This window comes from Rhipicephalus microplus, chromosome X, assembly GCF_043290135.1.
Source record: "Rhipicephalus microplus isolate Deutch F79 chromosome X, USDA_Rmic, whole genome shotgun sequence".
Lineage (NCBI taxonomy): Eukaryota > Metazoa > Arthropoda > Arachnida > Ixodida > Ixodidae > Rhipicephalus > Rhipicephalus microplus.
In genome coordinates, this window is record NC_134710.1 from 127,275,788 (window position 1) to 127,300,924 (window position 25,137).

General features: G+C 44.6%; 1 protein-coding gene across 9 annotated transcripts in view; it reads left to right on the plus strand.

Moving 5' to 3' along the window:
• Positions 1 to 23,038, plus strand: part of LOC119176420 (uncharacterized) — a 36,541-nt gene extending 13,503 nt beyond the window's left edge. For 3 of the 9 annotated variants that reach the window (XR_012886964.1, XR_012886966.1, XR_012886965.1), the window contains 5 exons: positions 2,860 to 2,948; positions 5,262 to 5,657; positions 8,026 to 8,074; positions 8,154 to 8,267; positions 18,181 to 23,038. Coding sequence is in view for 3 of the 9 variants with exons in the window: in XM_075877660.1 (XP_075733775.1) it covers positions 8,009 to 8,074; positions 8,154 to 8,267; positions 18,181 to 18,246; positions 22,927 to 22,992 (312 nt within the window). In the remaining 6 variants the exon portion in view is untranslated. Of the gene's footprint in view, positions 1 to 2,859; positions 2,949 to 5,261; positions 5,658 to 5,679; positions 8,075 to 8,153; positions 8,268 to 18,180 lie in introns of those variants that run through there. The other 6 variants (XR_012886967.1, XR_012886969.1, XR_012886968.1 and 3 more) reach the window with 4 other exon arrangements.
• The last annotated feature ends 2,099 nt before the right edge of the window (positions 23,039 to 25,137 follow it).

Consider the following 25,137-nt stretch of genomic DNA (forward strand, 5'->3'; position numbering starts at 1 on the left):
TCCTGTAAAGTCATCTGGAGACACCATCGAAGGATGGACAAGGTCCATAGTTGCCACTGAGTCTCGAAGAGCTCGACATGTTTTCGCATTCACACTAGTTTTTTAAGGATATAGCTCCAACAACCGCATGTTCTTTTCCGATTCTCGGATTGTTGCGAAAGCATACTTTTGCTTATAGTTTATCGCGATGTGCACTTCCTTTTTGCAGTTGTAGCAGTTTAGCGGCTTCCATGATTCAAACGTCTGTGTGGTATCAGTGCGTTGTTTAGGAACCATACTCGATTTCTTCGCTTCCGTTTGCCCTTCCCTTACAGTGTCCTTTGTAAGAGACGGGTCCTTTTTGAAATTACGGTGCAGAGCGGGTTTTTGTTGATCAGGTTTCTTTACAAAGCCCTCTTTTCTTTCATCCTTTTCATCGCGCACTGCCCTGCTATGCAACTTTTGGCAAGTCTAATACTCCTCAGCTAACTCTGCCGTCTTGTTTAGCTGTACCACCAAGTTTGTCCTGCAGCCAAAGCTTGACATCCTCCTCAATGCAGCGGTAGAATCGCTCCAACACAATGCATTCTACCACTTTATCGCGATCGTCATAAACACCTTTGCCCTTCAGCCATTCAAATAAATCAGCTTTAAGACGAAACGCAAAGTCAACGTGTGACTCATTCCCCTTCTTAGCATACCGGAACTCATTCCGCTTCTTAGCTACCGGACGCCGGCCGATCCCGCAGCTGCCAACCACTGTTTCGAAGACGGGACGCCAACGCGGTCCCAAAGGCGCCACTGCTTCAAACTCCGCCGACACTGTCACCAGCCATTTGGTAGCGTAGGTTTCTCAGTTCGCGACTGCTTCTGCGAAGAGCTGAAAGACGAGCGGACGAGACGACGGTAAGTTAAGGCAAGGTTTATGTACAGCATAGAAACAGAGGCGTTACAGATTCGGCACTAGGGCCGACAGTTTAGGGACTCGAAGAGCCGATATGTCTTCTCACGCACGCTGTTACAAGGTGCACCGCCGACGAGGTTACGATGGGCGCCACGAAATTCGTGGCTGCCAAGCACACCGGGCTCGCCGAATGCGAAGGGGCTCGAACCGACGAGAGGCTTTTCTGACACTTAGTTCAGCTGCTGGTGACGCATCGCAGGGCTTTTCTTTTTATAGGCACCAGTTGGATTGGAAGTTTCTGGTTGGTTGGATTGGAAGTTTCAGTTCTGTTTGGAAGTTTGTCCAACCAGAAGCGCCGCTGGCCGTGATGTCCGAATCCTTCAATGGGGCCCGCCGCTGCGCGTGATTGCGCCAAGAACGAGGGATGTTGCCAAGCATTGCATAAGACTCGCCAGAATGGAAGGTGCCAATTGCTTCAACGGGCTCGCAGGCTGAGGGAGCTCGCGGTGTGTTGCGTGACAGACCGGCGGCGCCGCTTGCTGACGTCGTTGAGCTGATCGCGTCAGGCGGGCTCGATTGCCGGCCGTGACACAGATTGCCTTTTTCAGAGGCATTGACGATCGGTGTGGACTCGCAGGCATAACAGTCTTGCGCACACCTCGTAATCAGCTAAATGCATGATTAATTTCAATTATAATGCATCATTTTTGTCTCGTAATTAAGGTTGTATCCTCAAATAATTATTCTCAAGGACTGGAAGTGTGGTAACTGTGACAGGAAATAAAAATTTTCAGGCAGTCTTCAGGAAACACTCGATATATGCAGGGCGCTATCTTGCCCAATTGTCTGCTATTAATATATCACTTCATGGAATTTATGGGAAAATTCCTTAATCTGTATGTGCGATTCATTTCTGTTTGTGTTGCAGTGAAGGTTAACCTATTAGTAGAGCTGGGTGAATATGAACATTTTGGGTGTGAAGCAAATTCGAATTTGAAGTGCTAGTTCGAATCAGATAGAATATTTTTAATATTTCTCGGACATTTCTAGACAATTTTTTATTACTTCTAAGCGAAATTGCCAAAAAAAAAAACGTTCGAGAGGATTCTTAAGCATGGCCTTACGAAATAGCAACATGAAAGTGTTTCGTTTTGTTAGACTGATGATGTGCAGGCGGGGTGGTGTTTCATAGTTGTCTTATCAAGGTTGAGGCAATGCAGAAGCTGAATGGTATTTATATACATGATTTGGTGCGTTAAAAAGTGTTGCCAGCAACACCATACATATGAAATACAGAGATACTATTGCCTCAGCCTCTTTTCCTCTCTCAACTTCTGTGGAAGCCCAACTGAGGGTGTGCACCCTTTTGAGTCCAAAGTCTCAAATCTGCCTCATAGAGGTCAATCTATAAGAACATCTGAAATTTTGAATGCTAAAAATTTTTAGACTTCCTGCCCGAACTTTAGGTCGAAAACAACATTAATTGAGCCCCCACCTCTGCCAAATCACTCATCTTCATGTTGCAGCCAGCATTTTCGCGAGCCAATACATTTGCGATCGTAGGGTATCTTGAAAGGCAGCTTTGCCGCAAATGGGAATATGCTGAGGTGAAGCATATTGAAAATTTGAAGGAGTCAGTTTTAGTTAGACATTCACTGTATATGTCTATAGGAAATTTGAATAGTTCCAGTGGTAAATTTTTTTTTAATTTTAAGTATTTGCACACCTTTAGTAATTATAGTTTAGTTTTCCAGATTTTTCGCTCTAAACAAGTAATGGGGCATGTTGTGTTAGTTATTTGAAAATGAAAATTAGTCTTCAAGCTGCATAAGAAGCTTCATGTCTGATTAACTGGACCATATCCAATGTTGTTGTCATATGTTCCCTCTGTTTTGAGTGTATTGTCACAGTGACTCAATAAGCAATGCATTTTTACTAATAATTAGAAAAAACTGCAGCAACAATTGTATTTTTAGGGGCAAAGCACCAAGCCATCAGTCTCATGGGATCAGCTGGAAAGCACGCAGTGGCCTGAATATCTTCAGTGCAAGTACCATGATGTTTAGTAGCTATGTAATAATTACCTGTTCAACCGTGCAACGACTGCCGTTGTGCTAGGTAGTAAGCACCTATATGTCTTAACCATTTCATTTTTTTGCAAGATTTTCTCTCTTGAAATGTTTATTTATTTATTTATTATTTTTAAAATTTTGTTGTAGGATACTGTGCTTCTAAAAGCATATTTTGATTGATGTAAAATAGTTTAAAGATATCTCAAGTTATTATAACGAAGTTTATTGTCTCATGGCTTATTGTCTCATGGCTTATTAGTGACTCACAATTTGTGAAATAATGTCATCATTGAGATACTGGCGAATACAACACATGAAATCATCTAGTTAGAGTTTGCTATCTCAATAATCAGTGCTTAAAAAATGTTAAGATTTAGTGTCACTGTACCAGCAACATAGCCTTCCATGCGCAATTGTTAGAAACTGCTTTAACTATAGTCAGCTGAAACTTTAGAAGTCTGCACCTTTTCCTTCCCAAAGGCGGATGCACGCAAACTGCACCAATGATAGTGCATCCCAGACAACCCCAATCAGCTAAGCGGCCAGTGAACCCGCTTTCAAAGAACATTGCCGAGTGCATGAGCAGGACTATCTCTTTAGCTGTGGAGGCAATCGACTGCCGTGCTTTAGTCCTCTGGGTGGGGCCTTTTAGGGTCTTCTTAATTTGTACCCGCTTATAGATACAACGAAGAATGCTGAGGAAGCAATGGAGCCGAAGAACTCTCAAGAAAAAATTCTACTTGCCCATTGTTGCAGTCATACACCCACAGATTGTTAATTTCAGGCAAACTGGCTTTGTTTTATTTTATGAACTTCAAATATGGCTCTTGAGTACTGCAGCATTCATAGACAATATGCCTACTTTTTGCATAATCTGTTTGCTTTCACGAAGCTAGAGAGATGATCTGAGGTGCTATTTTGCCTGATATTAATAATAACAAGGGTAGACTGTTGCTTTCAACCATTGACAAAATGTGATTAGTGTGAAAAAGTCTTCTTGCCTTTAAAAAAGCATCGCTACATAAAATCGCAGCCCTGGGGCAGGAGGTGCTTAAGCCCAACTAGCCATCAAAAGTGGTGGGTGTAGTAACCAGCTCCTCCTTTCTCCAACGTTCAGGTTCCATTCTCCTTGTGCAGAACAGGCAGGATATTTGTGCTAGCTGTGTCGTTGCTGCACAAAGGAATGTCATGACTGTTGCCTGTTCTCTGTGAATGTGCACAAAGTCTAGTTTGTCTTTTGTGAACATACATCTATTCTGTGTGTTCATGTATTCTGATCATGGTAAATATCTGAGCCTTCTACTTGAAAAACTCCCAAAGTCTCCATATAGTTGTGACTGGGCACGCTATGTCTACTGGGCACGCTAGCGACTGGGATAAAGCCTGCATCATTGCCACGGAAAGAAAGTTGTTACCACGATTGCATATGGAATCTCTGGCCATTCAAACTACTGCGCATACGTTGAAAAGAAATATTGGGACACTCCCCCCTGTGTACACGCGATGTCTACAACACGTGATGAAACATGCATAAGAAGAGCGCACTATGCCATTTGCGCTCACTGTGAACAAGGCTCCCGTGTGGGGAGCCGAAACGTCTTTTTAAGTTTTATGTATTTCACCTTGGTCGGCGTTTTTGTTTTTGTTATTTTACACTATGTTTGTCCCCGACCAGACGGGATTTCGTCGGACTCTTGACTGTAGTACTGACAAGTTCATCGTAGTTTGTGGGAAGAGCCTATACTGTAGTTTAGAATGTAACAGCTCCTCTGTAAAACAGTGTTCTCGCTCAAGTTTCATGACTTCTGACTTTCATCTGCAACAATCATCATTCCGACCGACTTTGTCTATTATGTATCGGTTCTGCATATTAGTAGTGGCACAGTCTTTCATTGGTTGAAACAATAGTTATGGTTGAAAAAATAGTTAAGGGTGAAACAGTAGTAAACAATAGGAAAAAGTTGAAACAATAGTTATGCTAAGAACCAGTATGTAATGTTCTACCTGATGCAAATATTTAATCACAAATATCAGAACCAAGGAAAAAAGTTTATCGAGTTTTGCACTGTGAAGTGGATCCTGCAAGCCATTTCACCCATTGTTTTTATTTTGTACACTAAACTTGGCACTATAGAATTTTATTAAAATGAAATGTAGTAGTTATTGTAATCTGACTGTAGCACAATTAAGCCTGCTTTTAATGCTAGAAAAGTGAAAACATGATCAGTAAACCACATTCAGTGGTCTCGTGTGATAATTTTTTTCAGCGAGTTGTTCATTGTACAACATCCGATTTCTCAATCCAGTTACAACACAGACCATGAAGTATTGGAGAGCTCCTGCAGTGCAATGAAAGAGCAATGCTTAGTTAATGAAACAGCTGCTACTTGCACATCTAATCTGAAAAGTTCAGTGCTTCTCCAATTAAAATCCAAGAAACCTTCAAGCATGGCTTGAAGCACGGCTTGTGTTCCTGTGAACAAGGACCGCACCACGCTGCAAGGCCACCAACAGAAGCATTCTTTCTCATCAACACGGAATGATCCTGTTGCATCAACATCTCTTCAGAAGAGCCCACAAAAGGAGAGCATGTCACAAAAAACAGTCCCTCTAGCCTAGAATAGCCCACAAGCTGCTGCTTCTTCCTTTCTGCGAAAGAGCCCACGTAATAATACCAAACAGCACGAATGTGATGATCCAAGGTGTGCAGTCTTTTTTTTCTTACCTAATTTTAAAAAAGATATGAGCACATGGTGTTGAATGAAAACAATGACAGAACACCTTTATAACATCATGATCCACGAAACTGCGTGTTACGTTTCTTAAAAAAATGTAGGAAAATCCTTGTTTTCAAACACATGCCTGCAGGACGTCGTATGCGTGGTTTTGTCTCCTTAAATTCTTGTTTTGCAGCTTATATTCACAGATAGACTACTTTGCAGCAAAATTCCATTAAGATTCAAGTCCATATACAGTGCCACTCTCGTTAACAGATAAGCCTGAGAGGAAGCAAGTTGACTGTGCATTGAAAGGACTAGTGAAAAATGATAGGATGTCAAGAGACAGAAAGACAGCACTGTTCATCAGTAAACAGACATGGGTAGCCCATTTGACTTCTGCAGTGAAGTTGCAGAATGGGTCAAGCTGGTGTATATTGCTGGCGTAAGCTGAAGATAATTAGATATTGATAAAGGATGCCTGTGGTGGACATAAGGGGGTGTTGACGGGGGTGATGATAAGGATGGTAAGGTCTTAAGGTTAAGCCTCGAGATTTAAGTGAAAAAAAAGTTTCTTAAAATAAGTTATTAGAACTAGTTATTTTCTGACAGGTGGTGAGAAAAAAAAGTTCCTTTGAATGCCCCCCCCCCTTTTTTAATTATTAGCTCAGTTGAGCAGACTGCTTTCTCTACAGCCTCTTTGGCGTATGATCTCCCCTCTTCACATTTCCTTGTTCGGTGCAAGTGAATGTGCATGTGCAGACAGAGTGGACGAAAATGGGCATGTGTTAGTGGATGATGCTTGTGGTGATATGCCATATAAAGGATTCTATATTAAAGGGACCCTGAAATACTTTTTCGAGTAACCATGGGATTAATTCACTGGGAAAGCGTATTGACTCACAAATTCAATGCCGCAAAAATTTTAAGAATCCGTCCAGTACAAGCCGAGTTACAAAGATTTGTCACACGCTGCAATCGCATTATCTTCTCTCGTCCCAACGAAAGCGCTGGAAGCTAAGCAGAGAGGAATAGGAGGGGCAAACAAAAAACGTCACACCCGCCTAGTGACCTTGAGCACTTTTTTTTCTTTGAATACCCGACTTTTTCAGTGCGATCGCACGCGCACGTGTGAACAAGTGATGGCCTCTCGCGGCAATCTCTGTAACAACTGAGCACGCCATGTTCAAATCAGACAATTGCTGACAAGATGGGTAATCTATGTGTGATTTTGGAGCGTTTTTCGTCATTAGTCGAGGGAAGAGAAAGAAATTTTTAGCTGACTTTCATAATTTATTGTAAATTCCAGGCCGCGTGCTATGCTATAACTTTTGGCTCGCGTGTTCTCAAGAGCCTCTACTACTGATCGGCAGCGTTTCCTGACCATGCTCAAAAAGTGTTGCAGGGCCCCTTTAAGGAAAATGACAGCCTTCCTTGTAAGTGGCAATTTTTGCATCTGCTACTTTCATCGTAAGGGTACAATGTGAAGGGTAAATACAGGTGTAAGTAAGGTGGTTTCAACGACAGCTCATTGAGGCTGCACTAGTGTGATGGTTAAGTATCCACATTTGAAAGGGCCCTGCAACACTTTTCCAAGTAACCATCCAGTGGCTTCACTAGAGAAGTTTATTGCCTCACGAATTTACTGCTGGAAAAATGTTAAGAATCCGTCAACTACGAATGGAGTTGCAGAGATCTAGCTTTCTCTCTTCTCTCGTCCCAAAGAAAATGCTGGAAGCTAAGCAAGGAAGGATGGCTCTTCTTCATGCTTGCGTCATGACCTTGAACACCTTATTTTTCTTCTCCTCTCTTTGAACGTTTGGTTTGATTTCAGTGCGAGCGCACGTGCAGGCACATGGCGGCCTTCTGCGGTGGGTGCAGTAACTGTGCACCCCATGGTGCTCAAATCAGCCTATTGTCGTGAATTCGGGTATATCGCGTGGTCATTTGAGTATATCCCATATTTAGAAAGAAGGGGGATAGATTTTTAGCTTTGAGAATTAATGGTCAATTCAAGGCCACGGGCTGTGCTATAATGTTTGGCTCGAGAGCCTCGCCTACCAGTGTTGTCTGACCATGCTCAAACAGTGTTAGAGGGCTGCTTTAACCTTCATGCTGTTAGTTACAATGTACCAACTTGCTCCATCAGCCTCCTTGCTACTGTTGGTCTATAATCAGTACCACTAGATAATCCCTGAGGCAGATTAGTGCTCTTCTTCATCTCTATGCTGTCACTATTTGGCTTGTGTGGCTCAAGTGGCTGGAGTTTCATATAGTGTTTGCATGCACTGAGGAAGTCCTCTTGCGTTCATATAATGTAAGAGTGAAGTGATTATATGCATTCTCATTACAGGAAAGAGAGAGTTGATGCAAGTCGTGCAGCATCTGAGAAACTCCTGATGGTGAGTTATTGTACTGTTTGTAAAGATCGCTACAAATATACAAGGAATTATATGGACTTTTTTACTTTTTATTTCTCAGAAACTGCGTGTCGCTGTGGCGAATGCTTTGGAAAAAAATGGTGTGTCTCAACGCAGCTTCCTTTACAAGGCTTGCGGCAAGAAGCTTTTTGCTATTTGTAGTACCCTTGCTAAGGTGAGTGTGTTTGATGATTCTACAGTACGTTTGGCATTCTGAACTGTTATTTACGCATTAAGTGCTACAAAATGATCCTGTTGCAGTGGCTGGGGAATGGAATAAAATGGACTCTATTTGCTGTGGTTTGTGGGGTTAGACACATTTGTTAACCTTCATTTTATTAGGGGTCTCGAACTCGCCTCAGCCAGTGGGCCGTAGTCACGGAAATTAATCTCTCAAGAAGGGCCAGGACAGCAAAGAAGGTTAGAGCAGCAGGGTAAGGGAGGTTATGGAACAGATAATCAGCTACTCATATATTGGTAATTTCTAGGCTTGTGCGAGTAGTGAATTTCAAGTTGAAAGCGAAATTGTATTGAATAGGGATTTGGTTAAAATAATTTCTAATTGAATTCGAATAGTATGTATCGTATGTTATAAAGAAAAATGGGCATATTTGTTCGTGACCTAACTACCTATGCAGAATTTTTTTTACTTGAAAAAAGGCCTTTGAATTGTTGCAAGATTTGCCTTCTCTGGTAGATTTTAAGCGATAACCTGTAATACATATTAAAGCCAGCATAACACAGGCTTATGATATAAGCCAGCAAAGCAAGCTTTTAAGCTGTAAAAGTTATGAATCAATGTGAGGGTATGGTGTTGATTTAACAACATGGTTGATTGTGCGCACTACTTAAACGCGGATTTAACCTTCTAGTGGGGCTTCGCGGCAGTGCGGATTTCTTTTGGATCGGTGTTTTCACGTCTTAGCACTCCTTCGCTGCAGTGAAACAATCATAACAAGGGTTACCTGCAAAGTGATATAAACTTTAAAAAGTTTGCTTAGCTTAGCATCTCTTTACGGTAGTGTCACCACCTTTACAGGGGATTACACTTTGATTGATATACTCATTTGTATATCTCGAATACTTCGAAATCTTCAATCATTTAATTTGCAAAGCAAGTTTAAATACTTGGTATTCATTCAAATATTCAAATAATTCAAATATTTGCACAAGCCTAGTTATTTCTCAAGAGGAATTGGCATCAGAAGACTCTAACAAGAAGTTATCGATAATGATTTGCAGAATGGCTTAAATCTTGATGTGAATTCTTTAATATAGAGTTTTTGTTCGGCCGCGTGAGGTGCCTCGTGAGGGAAAAAAACGGTTGAGATCAGTCGCGTCAGATTAGCATACTCAATAAGTGTTATTTATCTCAGTAGGCGAGCAAATGATGCGAGTGCCATTTAACAATGCCAGAAAAATTGTCTCAAAATTGTACAAAATTATGGGACGAAGAAGATCATGTGCGGCACGGGCCGCTGCGAAAACATCTGTGGTCTGAATGTTTGTGACATGTGATTTGCTCATCCTTTAAGTAGACGTGCTGTTTATGTAACATGTTTTTTAACTAAAGTAAATTTGCATGTTCTGGCTACATCTTGTACGTTTTAATGCATACAGTTTATTTGGATCTATTTGATGTGCTGTGCATACCACTTCGCAAGTGTGCCTTATCATCCTTCTCAACCTCCTGCATTTCTTCGATCAAAATTTTCACTCAAGGGCAGCATGTTGAGTTGTCAGTGAGACATAAGACTATCATTAACAATTTCGATGCTTTCAACATTTGTGAATGCTAAACCATCAATAGTGATAAAAGTCGTTTCATTGATATTAGCATGCTATTAGATGGCCCAGTGTGCTCCACATTTTCACAGCAACTTAAGCTTGGCAACTGTAACGTTTAACTCAGAGACAAGACGACGATGAACACTTGGCTGGGCCTCGCCATGACGAATGACCCCTGGCCGTTTATTTGCTGGGCTTAAGTAGCCGCGCTAACAGTGGGGAAGGGGGAAAGAAAGCAAAGGAAGGAAAGTAAAGCGCACAAAACGGTGGAGAGGAGGAGGAGACAATATCGCCTAGGGCGAATCCTGATAGCAGATTGTCCGGTATGTAACATCTTCTCATCACACATCTTCAAAACACTGATTTCTTTTGCACTCATTTACTTGATGGAAGGATGGCCCGTAGTGAAGGCGCTTCGGTTCGCTGCGCTGGCGTCCTGACCTGCGCAGGCCAGCCAGTGGGCTTCCTGGAGTGTCTGGAGAAATGGTGGCGTTATAATCTTCCTCTGGCTGAGCTGGTTGTGCCTGGCGACTTCCCAGTGGGTCGTCCGGCGTGTGTTGCCTCTGTGTCCATCACTGAACTTCGTCGGGGGCCTCGCGTCGGGGTTCGGATTACCCTCGGGGCTGACCTCGTCGTTGAAGTTTTCGTCCGTTCGCAGGAAGTGTTGTCGTTTCCGTCTCAGGAGCCCATGGTCTTCCGTTCTTACCACGTATGATCGTGGTGCAGTCTCTTGTACCACTTTCGCTCGGCGTGACCAGCTTCCATGTTTGATCCGGACCACATTTCCGGCTTCCAAGGGTGGTAGTGGCCTGCCTCGGGAAGACTGTCGCTGTTTCCGTACGGGTATGCTTCCGTCGACGTTGTATTCTGGAAGAGTGGCGTGCAGGCGACGACCTTGCAGTAGTTCTCCGGGTGAGTAACCGCTGTCAAGGGGAGAAGAACGATAAGCATACAGACCAAGCCATACATCACCCCGGGACTCGTGGGTTTTCTTTAGAATACGCTTCACGATCTGTACCCCCTTTTCAGCTAAGCCATTTGACCGTGGGAACTCTGGACTTGAGGTGATATGCTCGAAGTCATATCGGCGCACGAAGGACGCGAACTCTCGCGATGCAAATTGAGGCCCGTTGCCGGTGCAAACTTGGTTGGGAATGCCGTATCGCGAGAAGATAGCAGATATCTTGTCGATTACTTCCGCCGCCGTGGCACCTCTGAGTTTCTCGACGTCAGGAAAGTTAGAATGGGCATCAAACACAACTACGTAGTGTTCTCCAGCGAATGTAAATAGGTCTATGCCTACGCGATGCCACGGTCGGTCGGGCGTTGGCTGTAGCAAGAGGGGTTCACTCGGTTGACTGTATGCGTACTTTCGACATACGCTGCACGTTCGCGTCGTTGCTCAATGTCACTGCTCATTCCCGGCCAGAAAACCAGTCTACGGGCTCTAGCTTTGCACTTGTTCATACCCAAGTGGCCTTCGTGAATTCGATCAAGAAGTTCCGCACGCATTGATTTAGGCACCACAACTTTGCAACCGTTTAGCACCACTCCATTGACCACGGATAGCTCTTCTGCATACGGTTTCAGTACACCGTCTATTGCCATGCCATCTTCCATTTGTTTCATGGTGCGGCTGAGAAGCTGATCTTCGAGGCTTTCCTTCATCAGCCGCAACATAGTCGCTTTGCTTATGATGCTGGTGACTACTTGCGTTGTGTGGACGTCCACGTCCTCGACTTGGTCGCCTCCGCTAGTCGGTAGTGCGGCACGAGACAGCAGGTCTGCGAGTAACAGGTCCCTACCAGGTACAAACTGCAACAAAAAAACATATTTCATAAGACGGATGAAAAACCGCTGTAGCCTGGGTGGCATATCTGCTATGTTCTTTTCGGCAATCGCAAGTAATGGCCTGTGATCAGTTTCTATCGTAATTCTTCGTCCATACACGAACTGATGAAATTTTTCACAAGCGAAATCAATTACCAGTGTTTCCTTTTCTATCTGGGCGTATCGCTCTTCACTCGGCGTCAGCGCTCTTGAGGCGTAGGTCACTGGGCGCCAGTCATCCCCGTGTCTTTGCAATAAGGCAGCGCCAATACCTGTTCCTGAGGCGTCCGCAGTTATCTTAGTGTTTCTTTTTTCATCAAAAAGAGCCAGCAATGGAGGATTAGCGAGTGCTGCGCAGATCTGGTCTCATTCGCGCTCATGGGCTGTTGTCCACTAAAACACCGATGCTTCTTTCACCAGGCTACGCAGCAACGCCGTTTTGTCGCTCAAAGCTGGCAGGTATTTCCGAAAGTAGTTCACAACCTCGAGTAATCTGCGCACACCCTGTTTATCGTTTGGGGCTGGCATGGCACGGACGCTTTCGATTAAATCGGGGTCAGGACGAATTCCGTCTCTTCCGATAACGTCGCCAAGGAATGCAACCTGCGTGGTGCCGAACACGCATTTAGCTGGATTAAATGTCAGCCCTTCCTCTTGCGCCCCCCGCCTTAGTACTGCGATGACGCGTTCCTCGTGTTCTTCCTTTGAGTCGCCCCATATTAAAACGTCGTCTACGTAGACGCGCACTCTTGGCAGCCCTTCAAACATCTCTGTTAGAGTCTTCTGGAACACCTCGCTGGCTGAAGAAATTCCGAAAGGCAGACGCGAAAAACGGTACCGCCCAAATGGTGTCGGAAAAGTGCATATTCGTGAAGTGGCCTCATCTAAAGGAATCTGATGACAGCCGGCATTAGCGTCGAACCGGGAGAAGTATTGTGCTCCTGCCGGCTCGCTCTCTATGTCCTCTCGTGAAGGCATAGGATAGCGCTCCCGCTTAATGCTCCTGTTCACTGCTCTAGGGTCCATGCAAATGCGAAGGGAAGAACTACGATGATTGAGGCCTTTTCCATTCGTTGCAGTTCTTGTCGCAGGCGTCCTTTCAACGCTATGGGTACTCTGCGAGCAGGCTGCACGACTGGAACGGCATCCTCTCGTAGCACCATTTTGTAGGGTCGCCTGACGCAGCCGGTGCCGCTGAAGAGGTCAGGAAATGCAAGCTGGAATTCCGTTTGCTCATCGCCTACCTTCACGGCGTCCGTCGTCACCGGCACCAGACCAAACTGCTGGCATGTCTTTACGCCAAGGATGGCTTGGCACCCCTTTTTCACGATAAAGAACGAGACTGAATGCTGCATGTGCTTCGTTTATCTCGAGATCTTCGGTCGCCACGCCAACGTGTTTGATTGTACTGCCGTTCTAGGCGGTGAGGACAGCGGCGCTCTTTCGCGGAGTGCTTGCGTGGGCGATTCGGTTGAACAGGGTCTGGGGCAGCAAATTTGCCTGAGACCCGGTATCTACCTTGAATTGTATCTCCTGACCGGCTATTTTTCCGCGAACCATCCAATCCGCTCCTATATCTCCGGTGACGCCGCAAATGCTGATGCCCAAGATGTCAAAATTTTCATCGCTTTCTTCGGCTTTGTGAACCTCGCTTATCTTGCGCGCATTGTTGCAGCATGCGGCGAAGTGATTTCGTTTTTTGCATGTATAACAAGTTTTTCCATACGCCGGGCACCACTCGGGGGCATCTACGTTGTTACAATTTCGACACCGAGTTCCATTCGCAAACTTCGTGCGGTGTGTGCGGCGTGTAAAGTCAACGTGCAGGCTTTCATTTGACCATGCTGCGCTCTGAATGGGAGCAAGCTCAGCGGCTTTGCAAATTTCTTTTGCTTTCTGTAAGTTGAAGTCTTTGTCACTCAGCAACTTTTCTCGAAGTTTCGCATTATTTGTCCCAAACACCACTTGATCCCTGATCATAGACTCTTCAAGCGTACCGAAGTTGCACAGCTTTGCTTGCTTTCTTAAGTCCCATAGGAACCGCTCAAAAGGCTCGGCCTCTTCTTGTGTTCGCAGTCGAAAAATGTGCCTTTCGTAGACTTCATTACCCTGGTCGACGCAATATTCTTCAAACTTGCGCACTAACGTGTCATAATCTTCTCTGCTCTCACCTGCGGCAAACGAGAAGTTGTTGTAGACATCGAGCGCCTCGTCCCCCGCGGTGCTCAGAAGAATCGCTGCTTTTACGGCCGATGGGCGAAGCTTCTCCGATTCCGTAGCGGTGATGAACAGCTGCAGCTTCTGCTTGAATACCAGCCACTTTTTCCTGATGTTGCCGGACAGTTGCAGCGGTTCCGGGGGCTTGACGAGGTCCATTTCGAACGTCAGAATCCCACTTCTGACACCATGTAACGTTTAACTCAGAGACAAGACGACGATTAACACTTGGCTGGGCCTCGCCATGACGAATGACCCCTGGCTGTTTATTTGCTCGGCTTAAATAGCCGCGCTCATTGCGGGGAAGGGGGAAAGAAAGCAAAGGAAGGAAAGTAAAGCGCACGAAACGGTGGAGAGGAGGAGGAGACAATATCGCCTAGGGCGAATGCTGATAGCAGATTGTCCAGTCTGTTACAGCAACCTTCTCATGAAATGTCCTGATGAGCGCATGCTATGCATACAATTGTTACAGTCATAGCTAATCATGGCAGTGGAGTTTACGTGGTGTTGCTGTGCATGCCAATAATGTGAGGTGCTGAGCATTCAAACGTCACTCTATGTGAGGTATCTTGGCCACAGAGCAAAGATTATTGAAGAGTTGAAACTATACTATCTGCAGCAATCAATTAATGTCACACTCCCACAATGCGGCTTAAGTACCTTGGTGTAGGAAAGCAGTGAAATGCTTTGATCTGTGTCGTGATATCCTCACTCTTGCTTGCCATCGACCTCCTCTCTTTTTCTGCACCCCTGCCTGCACGACGTTGATTGGCCGTGGCATGCGAAAGCACCCCACCAGGTGACCCCGATGTCAAGAAAATGTCGTGAAACTTCTTTCATGATGCTTTTTTTTTTTTCGGTTTCTGTGAATGCCTCAGCTGTTAGTCTTGCTACCACTACTACGGCCAAACTAGAAGGGAGACGTGATGCATGCTCAAATAGGAGCACACACATCGTCCCTTCAGCCCAGCTGTGTGCAGCCCAATCTGAGGAGAATTGAGAGGACTGTGTGCAAGGAGGAGATTGTCGCTGCTTTCTTAGATCAAAGGGCATTAGGTGCTATGTCATGCTAGCGGCAACTGGCGACTGTCAAGTAAATCGTTATCGTTTCAATTGTCAAAAGAACCGTATGTGTGTTGCTCCCTTCAGCTGAAGACCCTTAGTGTGAACACAAGTCGCATTTGGCCGCATGTATTTTTGGTCTGATGCCCATACTTGTCTTAGCGCGCAGAAAATGAATTTTAACGTGCCCACTAAAACGAATGCCTTTGTCGTCTTGTCAAAAATGCTGTCAAAGAGAGAGTGTGGACATGCTTTGCTGGCCATTCTCGTGGTTGGTTTTTGTTTTGCCATTCTGTGGCTGTCGCTCCACGTCGCCAGTTGACGCACCTTCTTCAGCGCATGCTATTTTTGTGACATTACCTTTTCACTCGTGTGCACCATACTAACGTGAGTTCCGCCTCCTAAATGTTTTTTGCTCTTTGATGTAGATGCATGGAAGTGATTAGCACAGTGCATGCACTGTATCAGGCATCTGGGTTGTCATTTTTTTTTTTTGTTGGTCGGTTACTGCTGTTTATTTGCATGAGCTTGTACTACTTGTACCAAAGTCCTTCAACACATTTACTGGTCGTGAAGCTTCACTGTAACTCTATGGGAGAGCTTTGTGTGCTGCGAGCAGAGGTGACGGGGTGGTGTTGCATCACCGCGGGAGCATTGGGCAGACCGGAGGGAAGCTGGCTGCTGATGCCGCTATAGGGTCAATGCATAATATTGTGGCGTGCCGTCGCATAGTTTTTCACCGTATGATTACTATGGTGCCTAGTGTGCTGTGCCTCAAGATCGGGAAGGAAACCGTATACCTGCTGGACACCTGGTTGTTGACCCGGATAAAAAAAATGACGAAAAAGTTTCCGAGTTCTCACTGCCTACAGTGATCGGCGAGAAAAGTGTAAGAGCGCAACACTGTGACAAGAAACTGGTGGTTTCACATTTGTTTCCCCAAATGGGCACGTGTGTGAAAAGCACTTTGATGAGAGTGACATCGTTCACGTAGACAAGTGGCTAATCGGAGGTATTGCAAAGTTACCATGCAACATTCCGAAACTTTTGCCGATGCTGTGCTGAGGATTTTTAACAGCCTCACAGTGTATTTTTATAGTGCAAAAAGAGGCAGAGCTTGCCCGCCTGCAAGTGTCGATTAAAACTGTCAGCAAGCTGGATACTGTTGAGGCTGCATTTGACTGTGCTTGAGCCCTCCTGACATAGCTGCAATGGATAATGATGCATGTAATGAAGGTGAGCATACCGGCCACCTCTTCCTTGTTTCATGCCAGTTGGTAATACGGGAGCCCGATGGGTGAAATGCTCTCAGTTTTCATTTATACAGGTGCTGAGGTGACCAAAAGTGTTGAGGTGATATCCTGAACAGGTGGAGCTACATGCAGCTCCTCACAGCTTGAAAAAATTGAAGCACACATCTGTTGCATGCAACAGTGACTTCAAAGCTACCAATTGAAGTTTGCTTGAGTGACGGGGCAAGAGAAGTTGCACCTAAATACTGTACAAAACTTGCACAGGCTGTAAAAGCGTAAAAAGTTAATTTCCATATCAATGCATCATGACCACGAGAAGATAACTTTTTTGCGTCGCATGTCGACGCTTCCGGCGCGGGACGCAGTCAGTCAATTTTCACGTTTCAGGAGGCATGTTAGGCGTTCGCCTTTACTGTACAAACAATAAAAAAAGGACAGAGAAAACACAGCATGAGTAAGATACACAGCAAAGCAAATGACCGTGAAACTACATTGCATGGCCAACCGAACTTAGAACGTGCTACAGCACCATGGTGATAAATTAACACAAAACAAACACGAAAACGAGGCAAACGTCATATGAAGTATTGCCTGATCCTCATCTCCTGCTAAATTAAAAGCACTGATTTATTCAAAGTGGCCATAGGTTTAATAAGTGGGAGGCAATTTTAAGAGAACAAGAAAATAATATATCTTCGTATATAGAAACACCGAATGTATATATAGCCTGGAAGGTTGGATATGCACTCAAAAGTTGCAGCCACTGCACTTCTGCGACGCGTTACCCACCAGAGTCGTAGAAGAACTCTAGATTGTACACAAATGTTCACTAGATGCTTAAGGAAAGAACAAAAATAAGCATGCATTTATAGCGGTAGCATATCTTACAGTGGAATCGGCATGCTGTCGAATTTCTAGCTTCAAGGCTTCAATCGACGCTAAATTTTACAGTGTTAGAGCTTTCCCGAATTTTCTTGAAGCTAACATCACTCTGAAGACGTATACAATCTTTACGGCTACATTTAATAAACGTTTCAGAGCTCTGGTGCGTCTGTACAATTGCAGCGCCACGGCCGCTCCGATGCCGCGCCGTGGACGCCCCTAGCGGTGGCTCCTGTTAGATGCGGAAGCATCTTATACTCGCGCCTTGTACTGCGCCGTCCGCGTCGTCCGCACCGCTTCTCGAACATTCGACAGCTGATGCGCGCGCATGCGCCGTCGCGCCGTCGCCCACTCTTCCACCATCTGTGCATCCCTTCCTCCTCTACACACCGCGCGCGCTTCACTCCTCCACCATCTGTGCACCCTTCCTCCTCTACACACCGCGTTCGACATCTACAATTCTCCTGATTCTCCAGTGGACGCGCATGTGGCGTCGCGCTTCGAGAACATTCAACAGCTGACAGTGCATGCGCCGTCGAGCTGTATATATACTCAAGGTCGGCGCTCGCTCGCTCAGTTGCCGCTCGTCGGTTGGTTTGTACGGCGCGTCGACGTCCAAGGTCGCGGTGAAATGAATTCCAACGAATCCACAAACACAATGATCGACGTCCCTTCGACCAGCGCCGCCCTTTCGCATACGTGTGTACGTGTTCACTCATTTAACACCCCCTCCTACAACCACGTTAACCAATTTAGCCATCGACCCAAGTAAGTCGCAATTTAACACCCCATTTCACAACCACGTTAACCAATTTAGCCATCGACCCAAGTAAGTCGCACTTTAACACCCCGTTAACCAATTATATGCTCCGCATCCTCCTCAGTGTTCCCCCGAGGGAAGCTGCGGGCAATTTTTTTCTATATCAAACTTTCGCCGAAGCTTCATGACCATTAAAAGTTTTGAAGGACTCTGCTTGCACTAACATGTGTGTGAGCCTTCGTTATAATTCTTTGTTTTTTTAATTACTTGCTCATTAAATCTCTGCACTCTTACAGGACCTTATCGGCTGTGGTCGTACAAGTGAGCTGCGACAAAACATTGCAGATTCCCATGCAAAGCAGGTGTGTGTATGCTTAATTTAGTATTCAATGTCACTTTTTATGAAGTATATAATATTTGCAAATCCTGGGAACTCCATTTAGGCTAAGAAACACATGTGGATCTAGCTCATTGGGGGCAGTTTAGTGTGAGACCAGCAGATGGGGATCTTCAATTCGTGCACTTGCGAACGAATTTGCCACAATATAACCTGAACATATGACTCCCCAATATAAACATGCCAGTTTTTTTTTTCTTCTAGATAAAAATGCATTCATTCATTCATATATGCTTGGGCACCTGTCACAGTGTTTGACAGTTTTAGTAACCATTCGTCCAAAGGTGAGAGCTGAAGAGTTAGTGTGGACAGTAATATTGAAGGGCACAGAAAGAGATAAGAAAATTTGTTATGAAAATGCGGACAAACATTGGAAGACACTTAAGCTTCACCTTTGAGTTTAATGCGATAGCGATGTCCTGTCCGTAGTGCATACTTCAACCACTGAATGCATACTTTTTATTGTATGATGTTTCTGGTGATGATTAAATTGTGTATTACTACAATGTAATTAATTAAGTTTAAAAGTGGCTTTTTAGCAAATGGCTGCATTCTGTGTAATGAGTAGCATACTTTAAACCACGAGTGATTATTCGTGTATAATTTTCTAGAACTTGCTGAGCGCTTGCTGAGCACAACTTGGCCTTTAGGGAATAGGCGCAGTAACCTGTGTGCCTCTTGTAGTAGATGGCCCGCTTTATATAAAGAAGTCATTATGATAATCACATGTTCTCACGCCGGATTGCAATGTACACTTGTACCATGCATTATTACTGTGATATTATATTTTGTATTGTGAACCATGCGTATAGGACTTGCGTCTTGTAAAACATCAAAGTTACTTTCAGTTACTTTTAGCAAGTTCTTTTCTCTGCATTTCCTTGCAAACATTTTCTGCATTTCCTTGCATTTCCTTGCTCGATCCTCACTCGGAACCAAAATTTTCCATTATTTTAGTATTTGCTTTTTCTTATTTTTTAGTCATGCACAAGATGATCTTTCACTCACAAGCAATGACGCCAGCACTGGAATTCCTGCAAAACAAACTTTTTTACGTTCTTGCATTAAAATGTTTTAAACGGCCTGACAACCAATTTTTCTGAACCCAGTTTTTTTACAGCACAACAGAAACCTCACGATTCCTAGTACTGGTGCCTGCAGTGGTTATTCCTAAAAACACATAGCTATTTTATGAACAGTATTTTTCGATCTGAAAAGATCGAAATATGTATGAGCACTTCTTCTAAGAATGCTAAGAATTGATAGTGAAGACGCTATCCCTTCTTGAGATTTGTGAAAGCTGTCGTTCTGCTTTCGCGAAAGTTAACTATGATTAAACACTTTTTTTTTTTAAAGCTATTCAACCTTTCTTGAAAACATCAAGCTTTTACAATGAGACTATGTGGCTTTATACACCTTTCCTGTATTCGTACAGTGTTGTGTGCACCTACGCCTAAGGTTGCCTGCACCTGTGTCGTGGACGTGCTGATGAGCATGGTATCATTACATCAAGTGGAGGCAGCACCACTTTAATGCATACTACTAGTGCAAGCATATAAACATTCTTATAGAGTAATATGTTTTATTATAAAGAAACAAACAATATTTCAAAACTAACAAAAAGATAGACCACGTACACCAATCAATCAACGATCACGTGACTGGGCACCGCTGACCATTCATATTTTTACTGCTAGAAGTGCCAAAGGTTAGGGTAGGATAGAAGCGTATTGGTATTTTGTGTTTACTCAGTTGTAGATTATTTTTGCATATTTGAATAGCCATCTGAAAACCATTAAGCCTGCTATTGCAGTCAAGGAAGGCTAGGTACTGGCTTGTGGCCTTTCATATTTAAGAGCAGTGTGCGTAGGCATACTTTTTGTAACTTCATCTTCATCTTCATGTTGCAGGTTTGCCGTGTTGAGACTTCTTTTGATTGTCTATGGACATTTAGACATACACAGAATATCCACATTAGGCTAATCGTAAAATAGAATTTCTAAAAGCCGCCTCTATGTGCCTCTGCGACTTTTTCTAAGTAGGTGCCATCTTTAATGTGTGCAGCTGTTTGCTCATTCATCAGTAAAGCAGATCAATTTGTGCGCTTTCAGCTTCCTGAATTTTCGCTTTTACTGCCAATACATGCTCACGTGTTTTAACAGCATTCACAGAAAGCAGAGGGTCTGACGTCGACTTGAAGCCAGATGCTGGGAAGATGCCACGTGCCACCACACACCTGAAGCGTCTGGAATTATTGAAAGAGTACAGAAAAGGAGAATAGCTTGGCAGTACCTAATCCTTTCTCTATTAGTAGCAAGTGTATGGTTGTCACTGTAATTTGTATTAACATTGATGATGAGTCAATTGTTATAAGTCCATATTTTAGGAAATCTATGGGAAATTAGGTACACATTTTGACAGTTCTGGCAGTACAAAGGGCATTAACTTGTTTGTTGGAAACTTGATTGGACGATCTTCCACATGCTTGTAGCTGCAAATTATAGGACGTTGCTGATGCCTGGTTAATGTCATTTCATTTTCAAGAGTTAAAGCTTCAAGGATTTTCTTGAAGCTTCATCTCTTCAAAATGTTTAACTCGGCTTCATTCCAGTTCTGGAGCCAGAGTACTTTGTGTTATCAACTGCCGGCTTCAAGTTTTTCAGTGAAATTTTGTAAGCCAAGGAATGCAAAGAACTTTTATGGGGCTTTCTACGAGGCAGCAGCAAAGGAGTAACAATACCATGGTTTTCGACAGGATTTTCTCTTGGGGGCTGCAAACCAGTGTTTCATCGTGGGTGGCGGAAAGCACTGGTGTAGCTTTGGTGAGGGCAAGTGCTGGTGAAACTTGAGGGGGGCAAGTGCACCTTTTGCGTTCCTCCTACTGACATCCATGAATAGCACAAACGTACACTCACAGATATACTGACACGGATGCACGTCTTTTTTATGGGTGGGTGTTTACGCTGTTACTCCTTCGCTGTGCAATGAACCAACTCACCAAAAAGTAGTATTTATAAGGCATAAAGCCAAGCCAAGCCTGGAGGTCTCTTGGTGCTGTGCATTTGGCGGGTGAAAAAAAAATCGCAGCTTTGCCGCAAAGGCGAAGCAATGAACACAATGTCAACAAATCGGAACGTCACACGAAGAGTGGCAAGCAGATCTAAACGGGCCCCGCGTTTCTCATGCACAAATGACATACGAAACGTAATCACAGATACAGATGGACGCAAATAACTCATGAGAAATGATACAGACCCTGCAAATTATGCATAGCCGCTGGACACCTTTGTCTCAAGAAGCTTTCTTGGTCGCTGTGTATACTCGTGTGCATGTTCTCAAGTGCAATTCGTGAATTTGGCTGGGATGATTGCACAAAATCAGTTTCACTGAAAAGTTGAGGCAATGAATGTGATAGTGACGAATTGCAATGTTATATGAAGTGAGGCGATCTCGCGTAACTCTACAAAACGCTGGTGTAAGAGAACACTGCCGCTTCAGGTACACTCTTCGCACCATTTTTTCATGTTAAGAGCGCAGCCTGTAGAAGCTCCCACCTGCTGTGGGGGCACAAGACGCGTTGATCATTGCCGCGATAGCGCGGCAACCATAAGCCTTTTTGTTCGCTCACGAGATAAGCTTGCGCAGTCGACCTCGACCAGAAAGGCGATGTTCACTTCGCAGAATGAGCGCATCCTCGATTTTGTGTATACACAAACACACATGTGAATGATGGCGGCGGCGGCGAAAAACCAGCCGAGACTGCCCATATAATTGCTATTGCAGTCATAAATAGTGGAAAGATTTCTTTTGGTTCCTTGGCCCAATTTTTATGCCTAGGTAGTAAAAGAATAAGATTACAGTGTACGTTTGAATGCTTGCTTTGGTGCTAAAAGGTGGAATATAGATAGCGTTTGAAGGATGTGTTTATTTCCGAATGTCTTGGCTAACATGGTTCATTTTCATGCCATGAAATCATGTGAATTGTGCTTTCTGCTTGTTCAAATGCTTATAGTACACAAGGAGGGGTCTTAGAATCGTGATAAGGGATGTATATAGTGGTGCACTATTAAAGAGAACATCGGAGTGGGTGGCAGCTGCTTGGCACCACCACCTGCTGGCGGCTGCGAATAGTTTTGCGCAGGCACAGTAAGCACCATGTGCGGTGCTTTTTTATCAAGTGAGCGGACAGTAGTGGACATGGCAAGTGCACCATTTATGGTGCACTTGTGTCACAACTTATTGCTACAGCTGGCCGGTGGTGGGACCAAGTGGCTTTCGATGTTCTCTAACAGTGGAATCCTGTATACACTGTGCTTGCTTCTAGACCCTGTAAAGCAGTGGGAGAGTGCATTTTCAAATGCTCTGCTAAAATACAGCGAGCAAAGGGACCTGTTCTTGATCTTTCTAAGAATTTAGAATATTCAATGGCCATTATCATTGTGTGGCCCATATTAATGATACAGAGAAACCTGAATTTTGTTGTGCTTTTTCATAGGCTGTTTCAGTAGGCAACTAAGGAAAGAGTCTTTTGTAGCCTACTAATTGTGAAACAGCTTTGTTCAGGATATATAGCAGTGACATACAGAATGCGTCTTAAGCATTTGTAATGGCTTCATTTTACATTCCCAGATTTCATTTTTTACAGGTTGTTAATTTTGAAATGCTGAAGCCTGGAATCTGCAAGTCTGAGACTTCGGAAGCCACTGAATGAGCTGTTCATGTTTTTGTTAATAAAAAGTTTGTTTTTTGTTCACACATACATATCTACATAGATCATGAAACTGCTTATCCAGAGTTATTTCATTGTGTGTCATTGTCAACATGTTTGTGTGACCACGATGACCAGGATCTGCATCATCTGTCGCTTGACTGCCCCAAGTACATCATACATAGACAGAAACTTCGACGGAAACTCCACATTCCAGTGAACATTCTTTTTGGTGAAAATGCCAGGCTCATGACCATTTGAATAAATTACGAAGCATCGAAGTGCTTCAATGTTTTTTTTTTTTTAAAGAGACCAATAACAAATTTTTATAGGGCCTGTGAAGAGGTTTATTAGCCGTTAAAGAGAGCCGAGCGTTGGCGATGCTGCTTGCTGCAGGCACATATTCGTTTTCACAATCGCCCCCGGTGAAAAAGGAGCCATCCTGGCAACCTAAGAAGTTTCAGGGAGAGGCTTATTATACGGTTTTAGGCGGGAAACATGGACGTTGTCACGTGCACGCCGGCGCATGTCATCCGATCGGGAAACTGGCTCAATTAGGTAATTAACCGGAGAATTTTTCTCTAAAACGGTGTAAGGCCCCTCGTACCGGGGGACAAGTTTTGATGAGAGTCCTGGAGTTTGGTATGAGATGCAAAGCCACACGAGATACCCTGGGGCATAGCTGTGATCCGGAAGAGAGGTGCAACGGTTTTCTTTCCGGCGTTGCTGCTCGTTCGAGCTGAACGCTAGGGCGAGCTGGCGGCACTCTTCGGCTTGTCGAGCAGCATCAGAGATAGGTGGACATTCGGAAGCATCAGGACGGTAGGGAAGTAGAGTATCAATTGTATGGGAAGGGTCACGTTCATAAAGAAGAAAGAAAAGTGAAAGTCCCGTGGTTGTTTGTATTGCAGTATTATATGCGAATAATGTATGGGAGAACACGGTCCCAGTTGCTATGATTAGATGCCACGTACATTGAGAGCATATCACCCAGCGTGCGGTTGAACCGTTTTGTTAGCCCATTAGTCTGCGGGTGGTATGCTGTTGTTTTCCGATTAATGACGTGGCATTCCGAAAGCAGAGCTTCGACGACCTCGGAGAGGAAGGCGCAGCCTCTGTCACTAAGGAGCTCTCGAGGTGCGCCATGTCGAAGGATAAAGCGACGTAAAAATGAAAGAGGCGATATCCTGAGCGGTAGCGCTCGGTAAAGCGGCTGTTTCGTTGTAGCGTGTTAGATGGTCGACCGCCACTATAGTCCACCGATTGCCGTCTGGTGTCAATGGAAGGGGGCCGTAGAGGTCAACGCCAACGCGATCAAATGGCTTGGCAGGGCACGGAAGTGGCTGCAATTCGCCATTCGCACGTAGCAGTGTTGATTTGCGTCGCTGGCAGTCAGGACAGCACTGTACAAATTTGCGTAAAAAATTGTACATGCCGTGCCAGTAATAGCGATGGCGAAGGCGTTCATATGTTTTGAACACCCCGGCATGGCCACATTGTGGATCGTCGTGAAGAGAGGCGCATACCTGCGATCGTAAAGTGCGTGGAATGACCAGTAGCCACCGGCGGCCATCAGGAGAAAGTTGCGTCGATGAAGAAGTTGATCACGGATGGCAAAATGGAAAACTTGACGTCAAAGGGATCGAGATACTGGAAGGTTGGGCATACCGGATAGATATACGAGATGAGATGCGATCCACGGGTCACGACGTTGTTTGGTAGCAAAGATTTAACAATGACAAGGTCTGGAGGCACGTGTTTTCGCACGTCGGATCTGGTGGCAAAGGTGAGCGGGACGGCGTCAGCGTGTTTGCGTCAGCAGCGGTATACGACGCGAATGTTGTACTCCTGGATGCGGAGTGCCCATCGCGCCAGGCGGCCAGAAGGGTCTTTCAGTATGGACAGCCAGCAAAGCACGTGGTGATCAGTTACTAGATCGAACGGGCGGCCGTATAAGTACAGCCGGAACTTTCCAAGCGTCCACACCAAAGCCAAACACTCTTTTTCTGTCACGCTGTAATTAGTTTTGGCTTTCGTCATAGTGCGGCTAGCGTAAGCTACAACGTATTCTGAATAGCCGGGCTTTCGTTGAAGGAGGACAGCGCCTAGCCCGACACTGCTGACGTCGATGTGCACTTCACTAGGAGC